The following is a 26,206-nucleotide window of genomic DNA, read 5'->3' as shown; positions in this document are numbered from 1 at the left end:
GCCTGTGCAGTCATCTCGGCCGGAGCGAAGACTGAGACGGCTCGCCCATGTATATTTTCCTTGGCGGTCAGTGGTGCCTGGAGCCCAATACATTGTGTCTCTCTTTTTAGTACTATTTAACGTACAAACTCCAAAACTCACAAATGCAGTATAACCCGATGGAATGTTTCCACACGCACGTGTACCATATACAACACACATACAAAAACACACACGCTCACACACACACACACCAAAACATGCAATATATAACTCCCAGAAGCCCCCACCGATGAGACAGTGGACAGTGGATTGATGGGTATATCCCAAGCAAGCCTTTCACTTTCTTTGGCTTTCTCTATTTCTCTATCTCTCTCTCTCTCTCTCTGGCTCTCTCTGTCTGTCTGTCTCCCTCTCTCTGCCTCTCCGCTCCTCTCTGCTCACTGGAGCTCAGCGCAGTTCCTACTGTTTTTCTGTCTGTTGGTGGCCCTGGCTTCTAATCACCCACCGCGCTCCCAGTGAGGCCATAAATTGCTCAGATGAGATGAAGTCCTTGTGTTGCCCCCCTCCTCCTCCTCTACCTCCTCATCCCTCCATCCATCCCACCCTCCTTGGCTTGCCTGACCCCCACCCCCCTCCAAAAAAAAAAAAACATACAGGCAAAAAACATCTTAGCCGGACGGACGGACGGGCCTGGCCGAGCGGGTGTTTTGACAGGCCTGGGCTCTAAATCATTGTTTTATGACGGCAGGGGAAAGCTGCGGGCCCGTGTTCCTCTCGGCCCACTGATTTATGCTCATTGGGGTCTGGAGAATATGATAATTTGGCCCCCGAGCAGATGGATCCAGGGAGATGCCACAAGGGCCTCCTCTGTCCCGCGCGTTCTCACCGACCACCGCGCCGCAAATGGGATCCACATGCGCCGAGCCGTGCTTTAGCCGGTGAGAGAGAGAGACACAGAGAGACAGAGACAGAGAGACAGACACAGAGAGAGAGAGAGAGAGAGAGAGAGAGAGAGAGAGAGAGAGAGAGAGAGAGAGAGAGAGAGAGAAAGTAAGCGAAAGTAAGCCTATACCTCCATCCGAAAGACCAAACAACAGACCGACATCTCTGTTCGCATCCCACCCCTCCACTCCCCGTCCCCCTTCCTCGACTAATGGCGCGGCACAGAAGGGATTATGACATCAGTGAGCGTTGTCTTTTTTCGAGTTTGTGGTCGTAAATAGTGACTAAATGACTTTGTGCTACAGGTGCAAACGTGACGATTTGAAGCTCGCTTCTTGATGAGGCAGAGGAACGTGTGTGTGTGTGTGTGTGTGTGTGTGTGTGTGTGTGTGTGTGTGTGTGTGTGTGTGTGTGTGTGTGTGTGTGTGTGTGTGTGTGTGTGTGTGTCTGTGTGTGTGTGTGTGTGTGTGTGTCTGTGTGTGTGTGTGTGTGTGTGTCTGTGTGTGTGTGTGTGTCTGTGTGTGTGTGTGTGTGTGTGTGAATGTGCGTGTGTGGTGGTGGGTCATGCTCAGCCAGGAGGGAAGATGACAGTGAAGTGATGTGGGAAGGACCTCCATGCAGAATTTAATGGCTTGAGAAAGACTAACAGAGGCTTTTGCACTGCCCACCAGGTTTTCTTTGGGATTTATTTCGCATGATTCAGGCTGAGAAAAGTTATCTCTGCAACTGTAAGTCACACCATTTAATCTTATTACACGTCCATCTCTTTCAGCTCCACGGGGCCACAGGAGAAGCCGTTGGAGTAGATTTAAGCGCACAGGCCGGAGGCCCCATGAGAACATTAGTTATTAGTAATAATACATATTACCAAGCAGAAGAAGAAGAGAGAGAGGAAACAGCAGCAGCAGATGAAGTACATATTCAACTTAAACCCGTTTTAGCCTGATGACTCGTATGTTGTTTGACCTTTGGTGCCAGGAGCGACATACGCTGCATTCAGGCTCTTGAGATTTTAGCTTTTTAAGAAAAATGTGGGTATGTTATTGTTATGTATTTTGTTTCTTATATTTAGTATTTTATAGACTGAGGGCAACTTCCCAACAAGGACTTAGGCATTCAGCAGACGTTTTTTTGCATGTGCTTTAGGCATCAATGAGTTAAATAAGTATAATTAAAACCATGTCATCAAACATATGGTTATATATGCTGATTAATAATAACAATTATTGAATCCTACTACTAATATAATACATAATGATATTACCTACTACCACTTAAGATAATACTAATAATGTTGTCTCCCCCCCCCCCCCCCCCCCCCCCCCTCCCCCCCCACAATTGGTAGCTGGATCCCCTGTGCAAATATGTCCACCTGTACCAGCCTGGCAGTTGGTGACAATGGATACAAGCTGCTGCTGCACCAGTGGCACTCAGCATCATCAGGGTGACATAACCATACACAGTACAATCCAGAATGAATTGCAGCTCTGCAGCCGTGTGCCTTCCCTCCATGATGATTTACTGAGACTCAGTGGGACGATCTGAGTCAGAATGTTGTTTAGAATTGGCAGCCATTTTGGCTTCTATTCCCCCCCTGTCCCTTTCCATCTTCACTGCGCCACCAGACAGGTTTTAAGAATGTTACGAGACATTTTTTTTTTTGATTGGAGGGCAGGCAAGCTGACACGTTAGCGGGATAGAATTCCCGCCCACTTTTTCCCTTCTCCCCTTTGGATGCACTTTACTCCTTTCTTGTGTTTTTCTTTTTTCTTGACTCTAGGTCTTAGTTCAGAACCTGTACACATTTTCCATGAATGTCCTTCTAAGACGGAGGAGAAACACACTGAACAACTTAACAAACTCAACTGAAAAAAAAGAAAAGGAGGAAAAAAAGGTATAAATCTTGTTCAACATCTGCTTTTACCTCCCAGACTTCCATCTTGTGTCCAACAGATCTTCTTGTGGAAGGGATGTGTGTGTCTGTGTTTTCCCTGCCGTTGAAAGGTCATGACCGCGCTACCCTCTCAGGTCGGCTCTCCAGACCTCCACCACAGCTAGAAAACAAGAGACGAACCTGAGAGGGTTTGTTGCAGCTGAGATAAGCAAGTCACAAGATTATTTGTCAGAAAAGTAAAAAGGCACTTGAAAAAAACCTAGTTGGATATCAGTTCTGGAAGGTTAAACTGAAATGACATTGTGATACTGTAGCTTCCCTATTTTTAGTTCCCCCCCAAGTTCTGAAAACAGAGCGATCAGCGCCCTCTGCTGATGCAGATAGAGAAATGTAATGACCTCTTACTCCAAGATGGATTTGTCATACTCTCTGTGTATGCATTTTGTCAAAAACCTTTTTTTTTATGTGTGTGTATAAACAGAACTGTAGAATTGGACTGGATTGTACAATACACAATCAGTCCATGGTTGCCATTCTATTTTACAGGTTCAGTCATCTTGCCACTTTGGCGCATGTACCTCTACTGTACTTTACTCTACTCTACACCGTCGTCATCATCATCATCATCATCGTTGTCATCATCATTGTCATAATCATCGTCATCATCATCATCTCTACACACACACACACACACACACACACACACACACACACACACACACACACACACACACACACACACACACACACACACACACACTTGAACATAAACATATGTGAATAATGTTTGAATGTTTGAGAAGGAAGCGCTACATGTACATACACAGCATTTGATCTCAGGAACAGGATCAGGGTAGGCGGATATCCCACCGCATAATGCATCAGTGCCTTCCCATCCTTTGTGCATAACAGGGGGAAAACCACAAACATATTTCACAGACCATTGAGCCATAGAGAACCACAGCATACTGCGGAGAAAAGCCTAATGCCCAACACAGTTAATACTTCATTATAGGGAAAGGTTCACTGTTGCAGAATTTATAGGACTTTAGAAAATAGTCTCATTTACAAGGGGTTGTAAAATGACAAATAATATCGAAGAAAATATCTGTCTGTGGCTACTTTAAACGCGTCTCAAGACGTGGCTGTGCTGTAGACCTGAAAGACTGCTGGTCTATGGGTTTGCAATGTGTCTTGATAGACAATTTGACAGATTTAAGAGTTGTCCATTTTTATACTCATATGAACTGTTTGATGACTACATGAAAAAGTATGTATCTAACTGAGTTGTTACTCTGACACCAATTATTGATTATTATTCAGACAAATAAAACAAAAACAATCCTACATCTGGTTTAAGGTTTTGTGTGTATTCTATTTTACACACACACTATACATGGGTTCTCATTTTTTGTTTCCCCTGGCTGCACGAGCCTGGCTGCACGACCCTGGCTGCGCACTGCTTAACCTCCGATTGTTATAAACCGTTCGGTCAAAAAAATAGCTCACATGGTTGGCTGCCAGTGCCTTGTCCCTCCTCACAACACCATGTTTATAAACACACAAAAAAACATGTATATTATTATATGCTGCGGACTATCTTTTTAATTTTGACCTATCTGATTTCTGATTAAAGCATCTGGTAAATGTATAGTCATGTAATAAATAAAGTGAGAGCAGTGTGACCACAGAGGCTGAATGTAAATGTGTAATATTTTGAAAAGCTTTTTAAAATAAAAAAGTTTTGAAATAGAGGCTGCATGTAAGGCCCTGAGACAGTGTTGCAATCTCCCTACTTTCACCTTTGGCATGTGGGTGGTTGACGTAACGCAAAAAAAAAAAAAAGTTTTTTAAATTCCTGAAAAAAGTGATGGATAAAAATTGGAAAAAAATAGAAAAAATAAAGCACTAAGTGGTCTGTGGAATTTCACCTTATTTTTGCCATTTTTGGGAAAATGTGTCCTGCATCAACACATTGCATAGGCATGTCACACCGCAGGAAAATGGAGTCACACCACAGGGAATTCATTGCATTATGGCGATTTTAATCCTTTTGTACACATGACTGACATCTGAGCTCATGCTAACTTGATAATGATATTGTGTTTAATCTTAATATGTGTTTTCATTTATAAAAAACTTTTTTTCCTTCTATAAGAGCAGTCACACCACAGGACACCATAAAATGAACCTAAGCATTGCGTGAGAGAAAGATTGCAATATGAAGACATATTAAGAGGTTAAGAGTCACCTTAAACTTCCACAGCACTCTCCAATAACTGAGGTACTGGCTGGTTAGCAATTTGTGTTACGAAATTGATTTTGTTGCTAATATTACTGTCTTGAGTTTTTTTCACATTCACATATCTTAATATAAAGTTAATATTTATGCAATCATGCCAAATGCTTCATATATTATTCAAAATGTTGTTGGTTAATTTATATATATATTATATTCCAGGTTTCATTAATGTTACAGTCACACCGCAGGATATTTGACATATAAACCTTTACATAAATCTTAACAAAAATGCTTCTTCTCATCTAAGACTAATATGAAACATAATGTACCACATCTTCTTTCGTTGACATTTATTTTTTAAAGGAAAAATAACAGTTTTGTAGGTTTTTAACCAATGTTACGAAAAAACAAGGCGTCACGTCTCCCACCCATGTATTTTCACTCTTGCTTGCTTGATTCTTTTTTTTGAACACATCATTACATTACATGACACTTAGCTGACGCTTTCATTTATTCAAAGCGACTTACAACTATTATTTTTCAGGGGTTTTTTTTGTTACAGTCCCTGGAGCAAAGTGGGGTTAGGTGCCTTGCTCAAGAGCACTTCAGCCATGGATGGAGATGTAGGGAGAGGTCAACGGTGATTCGAACCTGCAACCCCTAGATTGACAGACCAACTCCCTAACCACTAGGCCGTGGCTGCCCCACATCACAAAATGATAACATCCCCCCGATACCCTCTGAATCCGAGAGCCTGGGAGTCCATTTTTCAAGCAGGACATTTTAACACTCATTTTCCTGTGTAAATACTACGCATGTCCTCATATAAATCATCCCCTCTATCACTGCTCTCCTATCCATTACCCTGTGATGAATTTGCTGTCTACAGTAATAACTGGCTCTGGGCGATAATAAGGGCTGTCAGCTTGCTGTCGACGTCTCCCCGGTAGCCGTGGCCCTTTTTAACGCTGCCGGCAGGACTCCTTTCAGCACGGCTGGCCATTCCCACACTGCTCCCAGGCCAGCCATCATCATCATCCTCCTCCTCCTCATCATCATCCTCATCCTCATGCTCAGCCAGGCCAGGCCGCACATCATGTAAAGCCATTCAGTGGCACAGCAGGTCCACAAGCTGAGCACTGATGGCCACCCATATGCACACCACCAGGCTCTGCGCTCTGCACCGTTCCACCACCACCACCTCACCACCACCACCACTAACCAACACACATGCACCACCCACCACCTAGCCATCCACCACCTAGCCATCCAGCCCTCGCTCCGCTGATGACTTTTCCTCACTGCCAGCTGCTGGAAGATGGAGAGGAGCAAAAGCAAAGACACACACACACACACGTGCACACACACACTTGCACACACGCACACGCACACTCACACTCACACACACACGCTTGCACATAGGCATGCACACACTGTCTTCTTTTCCATTTGGATGTTGATCCCACTTCTGCATCACTTCACCTACTATTACAAAGCACACACACACACACACACACACACACACAGTCATATTTTATGGAAAAGCAAGCAAACACACACACACACACAAACACGCACCCACACGCACACACACGCACACACACACACACGCACGCACGCACGCACGCACGCACATTTTACGTTTCCAAGGCAAGCACACACAGACACATTGAGACACATACTGCAGGGTTTACCTTAGGCCCAGAGAGAGCTGCACATCTGTCAGTGGGGTCAGGAGGGCAGTGAAATGGGGATCCCAGCTGAGGGAAGAGGAATTATCTATTACCAGCCAGAGACAGCACAGCAGCCAATGAGACCTGGCAGAGAGGGAGAGAGAGAGAGCGAGAGAGAGAGCGAGAGAGAGAGAGAGAGAGAGAGAGAGAGAGAGAGAGAGAGAGAGAGAGAGAGAGAGAGAGAGAGAGAGAGAGAGACTGAAGTAGGGGGTGCAGAGGGTGAGAAAGAAATTAACGAAAGACATAACCTCATACACACAGTGAAAGAGGAGACAGAGATAGATTAAGAATGAGACAGAAATAAAAGAGAAAGTAGAAAGAGAGAGAGTGGTTCAATTACTGTATATGACCATGAAGTAAAAAAGAGGTAGAGAAACGGACAAAAACTAGAGAGAAATAGACAGAGCATGGTGGAAAGAGATATTGAAAAGAGAGCCCAGCTGAATAAATGGAAGAAGAAAAAGTAAAATGGGCAAAAGAGACAAAGGTGGAGAGAGAGAGAGAGAGAGAGAGAGAGAGAGAGAGAGAGAGAGAGAGAGAGAGAGAGAGAGAGAGAGAGAGAGAGAGAGAAGCAGGGCTGGTTTAAGATGGCCTGGGGCCCCCAGGCTACAGGTTACGATTGGCCCCCAGCAGAAAGAAAATCATGACAAATTCACATAAGCAATGTCATAATTCTGAGCTATAAATTAAACTTGCCAACTATGGAGATGAGTATTAACAAGAGTTAAGAGTTGTCTCCCCTTTGACCAATCAGGGGGGCCCTCTCTGGTGGGGGCCCCTAGGCTGCAGCCATAACCGGCCCCGGGGAAGAGGGACAGTTATTGAGAATGGACGGAAAAGAGTGAGACAGAAAAAAAGTTTGAGATTTTCAGGCACATTAGTTTCGCTCACATCCACAGACAGCGGTCCCTGTTGTTGTTCCTCGGCGCTGCATCTCAAATGAAGGGCGAATGCGCGGTGGCCGGTTCGAGTGGAGGAAAATGGCCACCAGGGAGCAGGCTGCCGAATGATTTGTCAAGCCAAAAAACCCTGCGTAGTTACAGTAGGTTACGAAGGCGAGGAGAGACAGGCTTGACAAAATGGTTTTCAATTTGTTTTCACAGCCTCGTATGGTAGCGAAAAGAATCAAGCTCCATTTCACCCACCAGCCTTATTTCACACGGCTCTCTATTGATTACTGAAACAGAGACAGAATGGGGGGGGGAGAAAATTGAATTCTGTTATGAATGCCTGTGAATGGAACTCCAGACTATTTCAGTGTGCCATGCAGTTTGGTGGAGGTCTTGGGAGGTTTTTTTTAGATTCAGGAAGCCATTTGATATAAGGAAATTATGTGATAAACGCTATGAGAAATGCTGTGCATGGAGGCGCTGTGGCGCAGCACGCTAAGCCCCCCACATTTGGGCTTGCATGCCCACCCACAGGGACTCTGGTTCGAGTCCAGCCGCGGTCATTTCCCGATCCTCCCTTGTCTCTCTGTCCCAATCGCTTCATGTCACCATCTTCGACTGTCCTGTCAAATGAAGGCATAAAAAGCCCCTGAAAATCTCTCTCTCTCTCTCTCTCTCTATATATATATATATATATATATATTAAGTTATTTTTTAAAGAAAGAAATGCTATATATGACATCTCAGACTCAAAGATTCTGATGGGACAGTACATGTAGATTAATAATAATAATAAAAAGAAACAATACCACAACTCAGTAAACCTACAGCAAATGTGTACTTAATTCTACATTTAAAAATTCAACACAGAACTATGAAATATTTTTTTTTTTTTTAAATCTGCCTTTACAGACATATGCTCCACAAATGTTAATCTGCCACCAGTTGTCTTCAGCCATGAACAGTGAATGAGAGGTGGAATGGGGTAGTGTGTCAAATTTCCATTAGGCCTCAAAATATTAGATTTAAGCCATGAATCAAACTTAACTCCACTACAATGATTTTTTCTGCACCTGAGAAGAAGGTTTGATCATCTTAGGTCTACCAAATGTCACATGAATATGGATGGAAATGTGGAATAGCCAATTAGGCTATAGCATATCTAACATGTGCAAACATGAAAGCTGACAAAAAGATTGAAACAAAAGTGTTTACAAAAGTGTTACATTCCTTGTAGCCTATTCCACATTGTATGCCTAGGCTATCTTGAATGAAATAGGTAGACCTAGCTCACACCTACAATTAGGCTAATTAAGTAAATAAGTAGCCTAAATAAAACAAAGAGCAATATCCTCACCGAGTAATATACACCCTGTCTGATTATACTTCTTATATTCACTCACTGTGACAGTCTCTTTTGGGGTAATCTACATGGATAATAACATTATTACTAACGGTACCTCTTTATTTCCGTGTGCGTAATTGGAATTCTGCCGGCGGGAAGAACGCGTGATCCACGTGATGAACTGCTGGAAACCTAGCGGAACAAGGCTCAAAGAAGGCATGTAACAGTCTGGGAAGAAGTGCTAAATGCTGAGGAGAAGTGAAACTATTTTAGGCGAACGTTTTATCTGCCGATGAGGTAAATATCTGAAGTACAGCCAGACTACTTTGTTTGGAGATGTCTAGAATCTCTACAAGGTGGCCATTCTTGTTGCAAAACGCTAAATGTCGCAGCAATATTTCACACCATTGAAGCCAAAAGTTTCAAATCATGGTCCGAATCTCGATGGAGCATGTTGGCTCTAGGGCCTAACATAACATGAAGGTATATAATGTCTATGTAACGGTAAAAAGGAATTGCGGAACCACTGCTTTTTGTGAAAATGTTGCTTTAATGTATTTATCTTTGCAAAGGACAGAAAGCAAGAGCTCGTGTTTAGAACAGGCTAAGTCTCCGGAAGGCCTAGGCCTAAATAGTATAGCCTCGCGAGCCATGGTAGTATTATGGGATGGTCAGGACCAGTCTATAAATAGTACACATCAAAATACTCTATGAGTAATAGCATCCGCTATTGGAGTATACCCAATTCAAAATGTCAGGGATTTCAGTAGGTATAGGCTACACACTTAATATTGACTGATCCATTATTTAGAATAGCACAAATATACACAGTATACCCACTTAAAAAAATGCTCAAATATACAGTATACCCACCACAAAAAAGTAGACTACACCACTGACATCAGCATCAGCAGTCGTGTAAATCAGGACGAAGAGTGCAAAATGTGTAGAGATGGTAGGCCTACTGTTTAGGATCACCACTAGAGGGGGTACTCATACTAAATAATGTTAACTGGTGTAGGCCTACAGCAGGGGTCAGGAACCTATGGCTCTAGAGCAGTGTTTCCCAACCAGGGGTACATGTACCACTGGGGGTACGCGAGCACACATCAGGGGGTACGCGGAAAAATGTAATAATAACAAATACATTGACTGTAGTCACATTGGGATAGAGCAACAGAACATGAGTGAGGGCGAGGGGGTACATGTCATATGACAAAATGGCTTAAGGGGTACCCAGGATAAAAAAGGTTGGGAAACACTGCTCTAGAGCAGTGTTTCTCAACCAGGGGTGCCGCGGAAACGTGGCTGATAAATAAATTCTGTAATTTAACACATATTTTTCTGAATTAATAAAGTATTGCTTAGTCAGTGCTCAGTGGAGTCTTTCATCTGCCATTTACGCACAATAAAGTAAATTTAGGTCGCCCCAGTAAGCTGCAACTTCGAACGTAGGTCGTGTGACGGCTCCAAATGTGTTACTCTTCTTTTGTGGTATCCGATGCGATGCCATGTTACAGCTTGTTGCTTAGGGGTGCCTTGAAATTTTTCAGTAATTGAAAGGGTGCCTCACCTAAAAAAGTAGAGTAACTTTATTGATCCCCAGGGGGAAATTCAGGTATCCAGTAGCTTACATAAATACACAAATACACAAAAGCCCACATGGACATTTCAAGACACAAATAACACAGGAATAGTCATCAGGGCGGGGAAAATAAAATAAAATAGTAGAGATAATAAAAGTAGAAAAGGTAATTGTGCAAAAAGACATTCTGTGAGTTGGGATAGACCAATGCAGAAAAAACATACTCTGTCAGTTAAGGTAGACAATCTTAACATGACCTGGAACAAGTGTTGATGGATACATCTATGATATAGTATAGTATGTAGAAGTAGGCAGTGTACAGAGTATGATAGGGGTTGAAAAATCTCACAATGTCACAGTAAAGTACAGGTAAGTGTATTAGGCACACACACACACACACACACACACACACACACACACACACACACACACACACACACACACACACACACACACACACACACACACACACACACACAAAGAGGTTCCCCAGTAACTGGGCCAGCTCCGACAGATCACAGTCTTTGCTTGTGGTAAGCAGGAAAAACAAGTATGTCCAGTGATCAAGGGTCAAACGTTCCTTAGTGCAGTTATTGGACAGCACACACACACACACACACACACACACACACACACGCACACACACAAAAGGTTGAGAAACACTGCTCTAGAGCCACATGTGGCTCTTTAGGGAACTGTATATGGCTCTTACTTATCTAGGGTTGCCAACCATCCCTTGACATATGGAATCGTCCTGTATTTATAAATAAATGTACGGGTTCTACATTGAGTTGAAACGGGACAAGGGAGGTTAAAAGTGTTAAAATGCAGGAAATTATATCTAAGAACTACAAAATTCTCCCAGACCCGTCCCTCGCCATAATGAAGTTGACTTGGCAACCCTATACTTAGCTGTTATCAATAAAAGTAATAACTTTGACAGTACACTCTGAAGTTGTTGGGCTTAATTGAAATGCATGCTTTAGATTGTATTCCGTGTTTTTAAAATGGTATGGCTCTCATGAAAATTTATTTTTTAAAATTTGGCGTTTATGGCTCTCTCCACCAAAAAGGTTCCTGATCCCTGGCCTACAGCATCCTCAGTTCCAGCTATGTAATAATGTACACCCTGTCTTCTGCAGGCTTCATGAAGTCCAAGGTCTCTAGGATCTCGTCCTGTTACGTGAGTAATGCAGTTCCTCATTACATGTCCCCAGCACCATATCAGAGTGCTTATGTGCAGCTTGGTTTGTGTGCTAATACAGGTGGGGGTGGTTATGTGTGCGTAGACCGTACAACACATCGATGATAATTCATTTTATTTATGATGCACTGTACATCATCTAAATGACCTCAAAATGTTACAGGACAATGCTCAACACATGTATAAACACCATAATGAATTTCAAACTTTATTAAAAATGAAAAACGACATATAGATGTTTAAAAGTTCATTTATATGTTTTGCTAAAACATGTGTCTAATTTCAAAAAGAATCCACTGTGTGTGATTACAAAATGTGAGACAGATCACATTTAAAAGTGCACCGTGTAGGATCGTGACCACTAAGGTATTGTAACTATGCTGCTCATCGAAACTGTGCTGTCTACTGCCAAATTTGATCATCAATTTTCATGAATATTTACTAAATAATGAACTAATATTGACCAAAGCACCGTAAGTTTTCCAGCTAAAAATGTATATTTCTGGAAATTGAAAATGGCGGACAATGGAGAAGATCTCTAGGCTATTTTCATGCATGAAAAGCACATTTCTCAGTCATAATGAATACTTGGAATTTGATGGTGGTGGTAAGTATTCATGAAAAGGGTAATGTTCGTGAATGGGCAGCATAAATTCTGGAAATAAACTACTAAAAATACACGACACAGTGCACCTTTAAAGTCAGTTGTGGTATTATTGTTCTGGTACTGGTCCTGGTACGTGTTCAAATCTCCTCTGGGCCCGTCTAAGAGTGCGTTTTAATATGCGACCTTGCCTCCTCCACTTGCGCTTGTCTCCTCGTCCCGCCTCCTGGCCCCTCCTCCGTGGAGAAAACGATAAAGTTTCCCAGCTGTCAGCCTAGCCACAACAACTTTTGAGGGACTGTTTTTCATTCACCATCCCAATTGCAAATGATAAAAAGACTCTACAATTGATTTTTTGCAAGATATTGAAATATAATGCTGTTGTCAGTGATGTCATCATGACGAGAAGCAAGTGGAGGAGGCAAGGTCGCATATTAAAACGCACTCTATATGAGCGGTATACAGTAGGTCCTGTAGCATGTGGTGCGTCATGGGACCAGTTCATAGTCCGAGCTGTGTGCCTCCACAGTCACCTCAGGATACTGAACAACAAGGTCTGGTACAGGTAGGCTCCAGTCTGGGGGGAGCAGGGAACAGAATCAAACAAAATGTGACACATAATTGGCACAGAGACAATGAAGCCCGTGAGATCATTTCTAGTCATCTATCACGAGCTATTTTGACCGCAAAACAGCCAAAATGATTATTTTACATCTGACCCGGAGAGGTCAGCTGTAGCGGCATGAGGACTGATACCACTGCACTAAAGAATGGACCAGGCCAAAGCTCATCAACAGTCTAAGGGGCAAATGCCCTGTATGCCTTACTACCATCCAGTTATGGCTCTAGAGACTGTAACCAGTACCCTGTAATATCTGTAAATTGTCATCTAAAAGTGTCATCTAAGTGTAACGTTATGTAATACAAAACTTTGACCAGTAGCCTCTTACTGAGTAGTTACTGCAGATGGGGTCGCTGGTGGGCCTATTCACTATTTGCTGAAAATACTCAACTACATCATAACAACATTGCTATGTGTGCCGAGAGCCTTAAGTAACAGATTAAGACAGTGGTTCTTAACCTGGGGTGCGGGCACCCCCTGCGGGTGCGGCAGAGATTCCAGGGGGTGCACAGAACTTTGTTTGTGTAGAGGTTGTGACCAAAATTTTACTTGCAAACATTATAATTAGGCCAAATGAAGTCAAAATTAAACACCTTTTGGTCCCCATTTAAAGTCATTCAGGTATTGATTCATGTCTCAAGCGAGAATCATAGTAATTAATCACTCATTTATCATTTTTAGTGCATATACACATGTAGAAGTTTGTGTTGGGGGTGCGCGGCTTGTCTTCGGCACAGTTAAGGGGGTGCGCTAAGGAAAAAAGGTTAAGAACCACTGGATTAAGACATATACATTGCAATTTTGGTGACAGTAAGGTTATAACAGGTGCTGTGCTAAGGGGTTAAACAAAATGTGATTTTGACATTATACATTTGCACACATTACAATCAGCCAGTAGTATGAGATAAGAAACGACAGAGGAGTATTAAAGGACCCTGTGGGTGCTCACCTAGTACCTCACCTACAGTCCCGTGAGTAACGCCCACCATCTCCAATCGCACTGTCAGACCAGCAGAGGACTTTAACCTGACTCTGTCTCCAGTCCTGATCGCTGTAGCAGGAAGATAACTTGTTGTCAGTAGTGTATGTTCATTAGACCCTTTGGTTCATGTTAGCATACAGGTATGTCTAATCAGCAAGAAAAGGACACATTTTTCAACAATATACTATAAAATCACACCTTTGTTAAAAAAACAAACAAGCTAAGAACTGTAGTGTTATCTGAAGTATACTACACATATTGCTGGAAAGTATTTGCTAATCTGCCTTTACTCACATTTGAACTGTGTGACTGCCATCCCATTCCTAACCCATAGGGCTCAATATTGGTCCACCTTTTGCTGCTATTACAGCCTCAACTCATCTGGGGAGGCTGTCCACGTTACGAGGTTGAGGACTGTGTTTACAGGAATTTTAGACCATTCTTCCAAAAGCGCTTTGGTGAGGTCACACACTGGTGTTGGTCGAGAAGGCCTGGCTCTCATTTTCCGCTCTAATTCATCCCTATGGTGTCCTATCTGGTTCAGGTTAAGATTCTGTGTAGGTCAGTCGAATTCATCCACAGGCTCTGTCATCCATGTCTTTATGGACCTTGCTTTGTGCACTTGCAACATGATCTCCAAAAATTCTGTGCTCCTGGACACGGATGTTAAGGACACAAAATCCGTTTAAGGACACAAAATTGTTTTCCGTGCTCCTGGACACGGAATTGTTTGAAGTGCTTTCTATAGGCTATTTCCACAGTCTTGTGTTTTCTCAGCATTTTTCTTATTTCAAATATTTTGTCTATAAAAAAACATTTCTTACTAACAGGTTAGGGTTAGAGATTGTTTTGGTCTGGGCACAGCTAGTTTTCTTTTATTCATTATATGAGTTTGATAGCCTAGCAACCAACTGGAAAAGGTATTTCTCAAAAATATGTCTTTAATGACAGGTTAAGGTTAGGGAATGTTTTGGTCAGGGCACAACTTAAATTGCTATAGCTTTATTTTGTTTATTATTAGCATTTGGTATGTATTTTCTAATGACACAGTGCTGTGGTAATAGCCTACAGAAAGCACTTCCGTGTGCCCATCACGGAAAATAATTCCGTGTCCAGGAGCACGGAAAACAATTCCGTGTCCAGGAGCACAGAATTTTGGCAAAATCCGTGCTCCTGGACACGGATTTCGTGTCCTTAACATCCGTGTCCAGGAGCACGGAATTTTTGGAGATCAGGCTGCAACATGTACACAGTCATGTTGGAAGAGGAAGGGGCACACTCCACACTGTTCCCACAACATTGGACGCATATGTAATTGTTCAAAATGTTTTGATATCCTGATCCTTCAGCCGTCCCAGATGAGTAGAAGCTGAAAGAGCTGCAAAAGGTGGATCAATATCATATTGATCCATATGAGTTAGAAATGAGATGGCAGTTAATGTCATATGTGAGTCAAGGCAAGTGAGCGAATACTTTTTTTAATGTAGTGTACTCCTCTATATTACCAAAAGTATTCGCTCACCAACCTTTATGCATATATATGAACTTACCAACCAGACTAAACGGAGTGGAAACGAACATAATGCAGTTGTCGAATAATAATACAAAATACATGTAAATTAGGTAGGCCTACCTTTCATTATAGTGGGAAGAGAGCAGTCATCAGCCTGGGAGCTAGGGACTTTAGCTTTGACTTCTGTGTGGAGATTAAAAGAAAAGCAGGATAAGATTGATTACTGGCTGGAAAATATATTGGCCGCTGTGTGGTTAGTGTTCAGAAATGCCAGCCATGACACACAGCTGGCTAACATTCAAAAGGGAGAAAGTCCATACGCATACGCATTCATGCTCGTGAATATGCGTTACGCCCCCTTTTTGGGGAAAATAAATCGAATGTCTCATTAACTGACATGCTACATCGGTCAGCCTAAATGAACACAATCCATTCTTCAGCCACGGCTATTTGGCTATATTATTTGAACAGCCGGCAACACAAAACATTTTCGGCATGTTGAGCGTGAACAACGCTAGTCTACACCACCAACACCACCAATTGACTTGCATTGGCTTTCCCCCCAATGTTTTTCCCCCAAAAAAGGGCGTAACGCACATGGCACACGTCACACCGTTAATGCGTATAGCCCTGCTCTCCAACCGTGTGTGTGTCTGTCAGGTGGAAGGACAGGTGTGCAATTAATCAATTACCCACAGATAGTGACGTCAAGTTCGATCTGTAAATCAGGGCTTTCCCTACCAAGTGACAGAACCTGTCGTAACAATACACACTTACCAACCACCCGTTTGGAAACCAGGAACCTTAGATTTACAATTTGTTTTAAATTTTATAAAGCACTAAAGTAACTAATGGCATGCATAGAAAACACAATGTTTCTATTTGAATATGCATTAGTATTATTAGAACAGCAAGGAATAGAAATGCTTAGAACAGAGAGAATAGAAATGCCTAAGAAGGCCCTGCTGTGGCCATCCGGTAGGGCACTCGCCTGCCATGCGGCTGACCAGGGTTCGATTCCTGGCCCGGGTCCTTTGCTGACCCCTGCCCGTCTCTCTCCCCATTCGCTTCCTGTCTACCTCTTGTACTGCACTGTCCATAATAAAGTCTAAAAGACCAAAAAAATACATCTTTACAAAAAAAAGAAACACAATGTTTCTATTTGAATGTGAATTAGTATTATTAGAACAGCAAGCAATAGAAATGCTGAGAACCAGGGCTTGACACTGGCACCTGCCAACCGGCCAAATGCTGGTAAAACTTGGCTGTGGCTAGTAATACTTTCAGTGTCACTAGCCAATTTGGCTGGCAACTTATTCCTTGGTATGACATACGCATCATAGTAGCCTATCTTCTGTTGTTTACCCCTTGTGTATCAATTGTTTGTATTTAACTTCAAGAAAAAGCTCAGTAACTCTAAAGTTTCTATACTTCCATATAGAAAGCTTTACACTCATCTTGCTTTACTTTAGCACCTCATCTTCTGAGGTAAGACGTACACTATCATGATAAAGAAAATATGTGTGGCTAGTGAAATACCTGAATGGCTAGTGACTCTGGGAAAACTAGCCAAAACTAGCCACAGTGGCCGGTGGGTGAAAAAGTTAATGTCAAGCCCTGCTGAGAACAGAGACAATAGAAATGCCTAAAAAATACCTGAATGTAGCTGCAGGGACATCTTGCTGAGCTCCTTCAGAGCTGGTGCCATGACGTCAGTCGAGAATACGTTTGGAGTGAAAGTTACGCTGGATATCTCCGACACAGGAGCAGGGCCGCAGGAACCAAAACTCTGTTGAAGCAAACACACACACATACACACACACTGTAGAAAAACCCATACTTGTCTTGCTGAGTAGACATACACTAACATGACCCAAAAGGTCTGATTTAAGTTATATACACTTATCATAATACGTTCTAGATGTTGTGACAGTGTCACAGGAAGTGAATTATAAAGCATACCAGATAGGAAAAGCAGCTATGTAAATAACAAAATCCCTAACTCACTGAACTAATGTACGTTGAGAAAGAAACACTTAAATGTAAGCTTAAAGGAACAGTCCACCCATTTTTGATTTTCACATATTTGCAGTATTTCCCAGCATTATTCATGAATGTGCATATAATTTTCGTCTATGTGTTTCCATTGCCTAGTTTAACAGTATAGCCAAATTAAGCGTAGCAATGCAAGTCTATGGGGGCAAACAAAACATCATCAAATGTACTTATAAAGTACTTTAAAATGAATGTAAAATTCACAAGTGCAAAACAGCTATATAATCCTGCCCTGTGGTCATTTGTTGCTTGATGCTAATGCCCCCATTCACTTCCAGTGATTATGCTAAGCTATGCTAATAATTCTGATCCAATAAATCTAAGTACTGAAAAAAACTGAGAAGAAAATGATATGCGCATTCATGAATAATGCTCGGAAATACTGCAAATATGTGAAAATCAAAAAGGTTGGACTGTTCCTTTAACCCCTTAAGACGCGGCTTTATACATTTGTTGTTACCAGTATGGTAATGACCAAGTTGTGGTGCATTACTAAAGGGCCTGTGTTGTGTCATAGTATTGTAGTGCTATGGTAGGTACATTTCAATGACTATTACAGTGTGCCACTGGAGGTACGGCGCGCATTAAGGGGCTACCGCATACTTCTATCAAACTGACTGAACATTATAGAATTTTGAGGACACCTGACCTGACCCGGTTTAATCGCAAGGGAGGATTACCTTGAGGAAATCGATATGGTCCTCAGTCTGTAGCAGTTTCTCCATTTCAACATCTCTTCCCTCCAGTTTGGCTATCTCCCTCCCCAGCTGCTCCAGGAGTCCTTCGGCTTGACTCACCTCTGCCCTCTCCTGGACTCTGATGGACTCTGTCACCTCGGTGCGTTTCTGCTCCATGAAGCTGATCAGCTCAGCAAAGATCTTCTCAGCTTCCTCAACGGTCTGCTGTGCAGAGGCCTGGGAGCAGAAAAGAGGTTATTCGCCAATGCTGCATATCCAGTCAATCAAAATAAGTAACCTTGACATTCATTTAGCATCTACGTAATGTTCTTTTAAAAGAAGTGCCCATTTGATTTTCACACTAACATATATGGTGAACCGTAAGAATGGTAGATTTGTTGATGTTTTACTATTGGAAAAATACCTTTTGAATACCACAGAGACAAATCGCCTACACAGACACCAAATGTAGATAAAATGTTAAAAAATAGAAAAGAAATGAGATTTAAAAAAAACTGTTGAGTAGCTGAAGAAGTTTTCAAGAAATGTAAGAATGTAAGTAACTTCTGTCAACTGAAGTCGGCAAGACTAATCAATCATCCCCAGGAAAACTTGAATTGTTATTACGAAAATTATCTGGTTCTGAGCCCTTGAAGTAAAAATCTCACACTGTATTACTGTACTATTGGTTTCTGCATACAACATGCTGTTTCCTTCATTCATCCTGCATGGTTAGCCTATTTGGGCAGTCATGGGGAAGCGGTTAGGGGGTCAGACTTGTAGTCCAAAGGTTGCCGGTTCGACTTCCGACCCGCCAGGTTGTTTGGGGGGAGTATTTAACCAGTGCTCTCCCCCATCCTGCTTCATGAGGTGCCCTGAGCATGGTACCGCCCCGCCGCACTACTCCGCCATTGGGGTCTGGCCCCTTGCACGGGTGAGACATAAATGCAATTTCGTAGTGTGCAGTGAACACTTGTGTGCTGTGGAGTGCTGTGTCACAATGGCAATAGGAGTTGGATTTTCCCAGTTTGGCTTTCACTTTCACTTCGCTTTGTTTCAAACAACTCAGGAGTGTGGTTGAAAGAAATTAGCTTAAGTCATAACCCACACTGTCAATTTTGCAGTGTTCATTTAACACCTAGATTGTCAAATGTAACACCTGTTGTGTTCATTGTAAGTATTGAATTTGCACTGCAAACATCACTGTGCATATGATATGCCCAGCAACAGTAAAAAAAGACAAAGGCCTGGCTCACTCGGTAGCAAATATGTGCCTCCCCTACCCTGTGATGTTGACCACTTGACACTGGGTCTGGATCGTGCAAGAAGATTGCATTATATATACTTACAGGGTATTGGTTACAATCCCTGGAGCAATGTAGGGTAAGGTGCCTTGCTTAAGGCCACTTCAGCCATGAATAGAGGAGGTATTGGGTGGGATTCGACCCTGCAACCTTCTGACCTTAAGACCACCTCTCTAACCATTAGACCATGGCTCTTGATCACATTGCCAATATCCAATGAAGATGCATAAATGTTGTAAATCAATCACCCTTAGATGTTTTAGGGACTGCTGGACATCTCGCAGCTCCTTCTCTTTCTGCTGAATCTGATTCTTGTTTTTCCTCGTCATCTCCTCCAACCTTTTCTAAGGGCAGAGAGTCACATCATGAACAGTGCATCTTGTATTAATAGGCTACATCTCTCCCATTTATATATCGTGCTTAATGTATCTAACCTGTTTTTCAGTTCGTTCTTCGACATCTGGGACAGTGTCGTGACCCTTGTGGTCGTTCACGGAGCAGAGAAAACAAATGAGCTTTTGGTCTGTCCGACAGAACACTTCAATGATCCTGCCATGCTCAGAGCAGATCTTCTCCTGTAGCTGTGAGGTGGCATTCACCAGCTTGTGCTTGCTTAGGTGAGGCACTTCGTAGTGAGGCTTGATGTGCTCTTCACAAAAGGACAGCGTACATGATAGGCACGACTTGACAGCATTGTACTCTTTGCAAAAATCACATTTCACATCAGCAGTGGGTCCACCAGCAACATCCGGCGTTACCTTATCGATCTGCTGGGGCTCGGCTTTCTTCAGTTTGTCTAGCATGTCAACCATCATTGTGTTTCTAGACAGCGCAGGTCTGGGCGTGAAGGTCCGTCTGCACTGCGGGCAGCTGTAAACACCTTTATCCTCGTCTTTATCCCAGCTCTGCTCCTCTTTATCCCAGTACTCCGTAATGCAACTGAAACAGTAATTGTGTCCACATTGCAGAGTCACTGGGTCCTTCAAAAGGTCCTGACAAATAGCACAGTTGAACTCATCTGAGACACCAGCCATTTTACAACTCAGACAGCTGCACTTGTGCCAGATACCAAGCGAAGACGGTATACTTGTATGTTAATAGTCCTTGTTCGTGCACCGGGCACCGTGAAGTGTGACTGTAGCAGCAGAACAAAACTGGACCTGAGAGGTCCTGTCTGATTGGTGAGCAGTGGGGGACGAGCTCAGGTCACCACAAATAGACACTAGAGTGCGCTTTGGCGTGCTCGGATAGAGTAGATACACATGCTATAAATAAACACTACAGGGAGGGGGCTCCCCCTCCCCTGGACCCGGGAAATGGCTCATCATTGAAGATGTTGTCATATATATATATTGTGGTTGTTGGTTCTCTGTTGCCCTCTCATTGTCATCATCATCATCATCAGCAGCAGCAGCAGCATCATCATTGTCGTCTACATTATGCCAGCATTGCATTATAGGTTATACCAGTCCATCTCCAACTTTCTCCATCATTCCCCCCTTCAGAGGGTCTGAATGCTTCCGAGCCCCCCCCAAGCAACAGCAGTACTCGCGCAGACTGACTTTGCGATCGCTGCGCAGAATCAAAGGAAAAGTGACTGGTGAGATTAAACAAAGAGGGACTGCAGTCGAATGCAGATGTGTGTTAATTTCCTATGCTATTCAAATTCATGACAATGAATAATATAATGTTGGTGAGGGCTTTAAAATGATTGACTTATTGGCGAGACAATCATTTCCTTGGGGCAAAAAAGCCCAAATCAGATGTCACACGCCCCCCCTGAGATACCTCCGCGCCCCCCCAGGGGGGCTTACGCCCCATTTTGAGAAACACTGGGTTATACTAATGTGTTGATGCCACCACCACTGTCTTTATCAGCATTTTTCTTCTTCTTCTTCTTCTTCTTCTTCTTCTTCTTCTTCTTCTTCTTCTTCTTCTTCTTCTTCTTCTTCTTCTGTCAAATTTTAAAAATGGTTGTGATGTGCACACTACATGAATAGACCTATAAAAGCCCATTAAGTCCAAGCTCCATGAATTAGAGTAGAGAGAGTAGTGTGCCAAAGGAAATTAAGGTGTCTAGCTACATGCACAAATGCACAAATACACAAAACATAATACAGATTATTGGCCAACATATTTAACATATAGCACACACTCGCATACGTACATTCAGCCATTAGGCCGTGCCATTTCACACACACACACACACACACACACACACACACACACACACACACACACACACACACACACACACACACACAGTAGCTTTATTGATCCCCGGGGGGATATTAGGGTAGAGTCAAGAGAATGTAGGGTACAAGCATCCATGCAATGAAGTGTTCATATTTAATGTACACACACACACACACACACACACACACACACACACACACACACACACACACACACACACACACACACACACACACACACACACACACACAAGGTTGAAGATTCTGGTAGAAGGGTAGCGTATTCCTGAAGTGACAGTATTCGCTGTGTGATCAGAATCTGTTTTATTTATTGTTCTCAAATAATCACGATGTATTGACAGCTGAACTACTGTTCTGTAAAAAAAATCCCACCGTGCCTTGATACCTTTTTTACTAGTGGGTCTAATCAGCTTCTGTCAAAATGACCTTGTGGCATGATGCATGAGTGCTGAAGGGTATGTAGTCATAAAAAACACAAGCCAAACTACCATTAATACAGGCTAAAAAAATAGTGTAGCTTCATGTGAAGAGCTGCAGTGTGTTTTAATGGTCCGGAGTAGCCTACTGTTATCTGATATGTAATACTACCTCAAGGTGGCAGTATCTACTCACTGTCCCGTCGTAGTCGACTTGGGGGTCAGCCCTCATATTGCCTGGTGGATTTCCCAGGCAATCTCCCAAATGCAATTACCTGGATTAAATAGATTTTTTTCCCCAACAAACCATACAACAAAGCTGTTTCTTGATGAGGTTAGGCCTAGCTCACAACGCTGCCACCAGCAACATACCAGCCTATAGTTTATGTCAGTTAGGCCTACTTGTCATAATTGCTCAAACCACTTTTGCATAAACATATGCGGGTAGGCTATGTCATACTACATAGGTCTACACCTCTCAATGTCTGCCTGAAGATGTCGCCCCTATTTCATGTCTCATGATTTTTCGGGGGGTGGATGCACTCTTAACGTGCAAAACTGCTCATCAGTCACTCAGCTTTGTGCATCAGGCGGACTATTGCCTTTGACTCTTTCTTAGGTCACATTACTCAGGAAACTCTAACTTGGGAAACAATATTGCAGTGCAATATTCATTTCAATCAGGCTAAGCCAACTAGGGGCTGTAGGCCTAATCTATGCAACAACAACAAAAATCAACTAATTGCATGCTTATCGTACACAATAAGCACTAGGTATGTATAGGCCTACTTAATTTCATACCTAGAAAAAAATCCTGGTTTGGTCCGTAGAATGTTTTATCATTTAATTTTACAATTGGCATAGGCTATATGTTTAATTTCAAATGAAACTTGGTTTGATTTTAAAATGCCCCCCTCCTATAAACCCTTTCACCACCAAACCGACAATAGGACTAGGTCAAGTTTCCCTCCTTCTTTTCCATTTTCAGACAGGGCAAAAAAATGCATGTGCAATCTGATACAAATAGGCTACATTCGATTTTAAATGTAATTTTCAAAATTATGTAGCCTATGGCACAGGGCAGGCTCCAACCTCGTCTGATAATTAGTGAAAAACAAAGGCTAAAGAGTCATAGTTCGTTTCATTAAAAGCTAAACATCGAATTTTAGCCTATAAACCGTGCGTGTTGAAATACCGGACAGACGCACATTTCGCGTTGTGCCACCAAAACATTTCTCGATTCCCTCCCATGTCAGGATGCGCTTCACAACCGCAAAAAAAATCATAGCGAAACACTCGAGATTAGCAGACTGTTTGTTCTAGACGTGTGAGCCGAGGCTGATATGGGAACGGTCCCTTATTCCTCAGGCGCATTTGCATTCGCTCCACTAACCAAACACACCGGGGCCTCCAATCCAAACAACTTGAGTGATGGTCACCTCTTTATGACCGATTGCGGAGGAGAGGAAAAGAGGAAGAGCAATTTAGTTAGGGGGTTTACGGGATGAGCCGCTCGTCTTTACAGTAGGTGATAATTGCATGTAGGATTTTTGTCAGTAATCGGACGTGGGTCCTGTGTGATTAGCTAGTTGGTGGCTGATGCGCAATGGCACCGATGTGTTTTTCCACGTGTATGATTGCGCTTTTTATCTACTGAAGACAGATCTTTCAGTGTTTCAGAGAGGCTTCTGGGAAGGGTGAAGGTGTAGCCTAATGCTATAGAAATGTTGCCATTTAAAAAATAATACTATTCTTAAAATGGCATGGCCTACAATTGATTCTTGGCCTTTCAACAAAGTAAATTAAGTATCTTGCTTCATATTTGGGCCAACCTTATTATTGTAACTAATTCTTATTATTATCATCTACATTATCTATCATCTACTACAGGCCTAATGTGCCTAACAGGCTATAATATGGAAAATACATGCCAACATGATCTATAATTGTTTAATTGGCTTCCTTTTTTTAAAAAATGTTTTTATTTGTATTTTTACATTGCAAAAATTTTGATCATTGTTCATCATCACGCTTAATGGATTATTATGCTACAAGCCTATGTAAAGTCCTGTAAAGACATCCAGTTGCCTACCTCAACACCTTGACCTGGATCTTCATAGACAGAGCCTACTCATGTGATTCTCTGAGAGCCTACTCGAGTGATTCTCTTGAAAGCAATACTTGTCTTCCATTCTTGCTTGATGTAGTGCATATGAAGAGTTCAGATGCAAAAGCCCCTAACTCCATTTCTAAAGACCTGCACTTCTATATTTTTAGAGAACCCTGTTGTTGTTCATCTTCCTAAAGGGACTGAGCACGCCTCTGACTTCCAAACCCTGTTGTTGGTTTGGTTTACATTCATGTACTTGATAATACATGTAAATAGTTATATTACATAAATAAAATAAATAAAATATGCAAATTTGATAGCTTTGTAGTTAATAAAAATGAATTAAGATTATTTTCTGAAACGGCACTTAGGGGGTTTTGCATCTGAACTCTTCATATATCCAAGCCCACTCTCAAATTCTATATATAGGCTTACAAAAGCAAATCTGTATTTTGCCGATAAATAACAAAAGTGTTTTTTAGAAACTTTTCCAAAATTCTGCAATCCATAGGGGGTTCAGAGAGGGAGAGAAGATTGCAGAGTGTTTGCAAGGCACCAGATGGCAAGTGGAATTCACTTCGGTAAGTAAAGGAACCAAGAGAGAATACGACTGCAGGAGAAGGAACAAAGGGGGAGAACTTTCCATCTATCACACGTACACAAACACACACACACACACACACACACACACACACACACACACACACACACACACACACACACACACACACACACACACACACACACACACAGTGCCCCATCCAGTCTGTTCAGCAGTCACTAAACACACAAGCCTCCACAGTCAGACCAGATGATGGCTTCCAGCCTCATGAATTCTTAATTTCGTCAAAATGTGTGCGAAAAAGAATGCACCTCAGACCCTGTGGTGGTCATCTCCAAGTTAAGCCAGATAGAAACGGACCAGCGCCGCAGATACTGCCTTATACTGCCAACATCATATCACCCTTCTTTCCTCTCCTCCTTTCACCTTTTCCACCCCATCTCCTCTTCCTCCCTCTTTTCTGAGAGACAGGGAGAGAGCAAGGAAGATGGTGTTTAGCGAAAGAGAGAGGGAAAGTCTTTGTGTCGGTGAGAAAGAGAGAGTCAGGGATGCAGGAAGAACAAGGGAAAGAGCGGAAGGGAGAGGGGGAAAAAGAGATGGAGGGAGGGAGGGAGGGAGAGAGAGAGAGAGTGGGCTGCCATTCAAGTCGGCTGTGAGATGCCACACACATTGTGTTTGCTCTCCGTGAGCAAACAGATTGTAAACTGGCTGATAATTTTTGCACTGACAATGTCATTTACGGCTGTCAGACCCTCTTCGCCCCGGTCCTGTTTGCTTTATTCAAATATGAAAAATGGTTCAGGTGTGTGTGTGTGAGAGAGAGAGAGGCAGGGAGAGAGAGAGAAAGAGAGAGAGAGAGAGAGAGAGAGAGAGAGAGAGAGAGAGAGAGAGAGAGAGACGGGTCCTTGCTCTGCATTGAAATCACATCGCTTGTCTGCAGCACACTTCCAACCACAGAGCTTATCTCCAATTCAGCCGATGTCTCCCTAGACCCTGGGGATGACTGCTCCTGCTTCTGCAAATGGTCGTTATGGAGACCAGAAGCCCTGGGCACAATGTGGACTTTAGAAGAAACAGGCGATTCCTTAGCTAGCTCTTTCTCTCTAACCCATCACACATTTGTGGACAAGATGTACTGTACCTATTAGGTGCAAGTTTGTTTCTTTGATATGGCAAAGTGCATGACAGTGTAGAGACCCAGTCTTCTACTGTCTCTTAATCACATTATAAAACAATGAAGAGGCAGTGAGGAACCACCCCCCCTTCTCTGTATCAAACACTTGAGCAAAAACTTGATATATTTCCCCATTATGACATAATTCTTGGAC

At 42.6% G+C, this 26,206-nt stretch overlaps 1 protein-coding gene and 1 long non-coding RNA gene across 5 annotated transcripts; one reads left to right on the top strand and one right to left on the bottom strand.

The window, feature by feature from the left end:
* Positions 1 to 9,229: 9,229 nt before the first annotated feature.
* Positions 9,230 to 18,439, top strand: LOC134468475 (uncharacterized). The gene is made up of 3 exons (XR_010038809.1): positions 9,230 to 9,325; positions 11,756 to 11,796; positions 18,340 to 18,439. It is a non-coding gene; the product is annotated as an uncharacterized LOC134468475 (long non-coding RNA).
* On the bottom strand, positions 12,188 to 20,712 carry LOC134468473 (E3 ubiquitin/ISG15 ligase TRIM25-like). 4 transcript variants are annotated; one of them, XM_063222391.1, is made up of 7 exons: positions 20,009 to 20,712; positions 19,823 to 19,918; positions 18,274 to 18,507; positions 17,195 to 17,327; positions 15,659 to 15,721; positions 13,993 to 14,094; positions 12,188 to 12,998 (listed from the first exon to the last, which is right to left on the bottom strand). In XM_063222391.1, exons 1-7 carry the CDS (start codon positions 20,606 to 20,608, stop codon positions 12,910 to 12,912), a joined length of 1,317 nt encoding a protein of 438 aa, XP_063078461.1. In that variant the 5' UTR covers positions 20,609 to 20,712; the 3' UTR covers positions 12,188 to 12,909. The 4 variants fall into 4 exon arrangements, with proteins under 4 accessions (XP_063078461.1, XP_063078462.1, XP_063078463.1 ...); XM_063222392.1 differs by having other exon boundaries at positions 14,005 to 14,094; XM_063222393.1 differs by having other exon boundaries at positions 18,391 to 18,507.
* Between the last annotated feature and the right edge of the window lie 5,494 nt (positions 20,713 to 26,206).

This window comes from Engraulis encrasicolus, chromosome 18, assembly GCF_034702125.1.
Source record: "Engraulis encrasicolus isolate BLACKSEA-1 chromosome 18, IST_EnEncr_1.0, whole genome shotgun sequence".
NCBI lineage: Eukaryota > Metazoa > Chordata > Actinopteri > Clupeiformes > Engraulidae > Engraulis > Engraulis encrasicolus.
This window is presented reverse-complemented; position numbering and strand designations above follow the sequence as displayed.

Excerpts from the sequence above, each read along its gene's own strand:
- LOC134468473 (XM_063222391.1), bottom strand. The coding sequence starts at position 20,608 with ATGGCTGGTGTCTCAGATGAGTTCAACTGTGCTATTTGTCAGGACCTT. Across the intron at positions 19,919-20,008 it reads AAGAACGAACTGAAAAACAG|AAAAGGTTGGAGGAGATGAC; the intron begins GTTAGATACATT and ends CTCTGCCCTTAG. Across the intron at positions 18,508-19,822 it reads AGTCCCTAAAACATCTAAGG|GCCTCTGCACAGCAGACCGT; the intron begins GTGATTGATTTA and ends TTCTGCTCCCAG.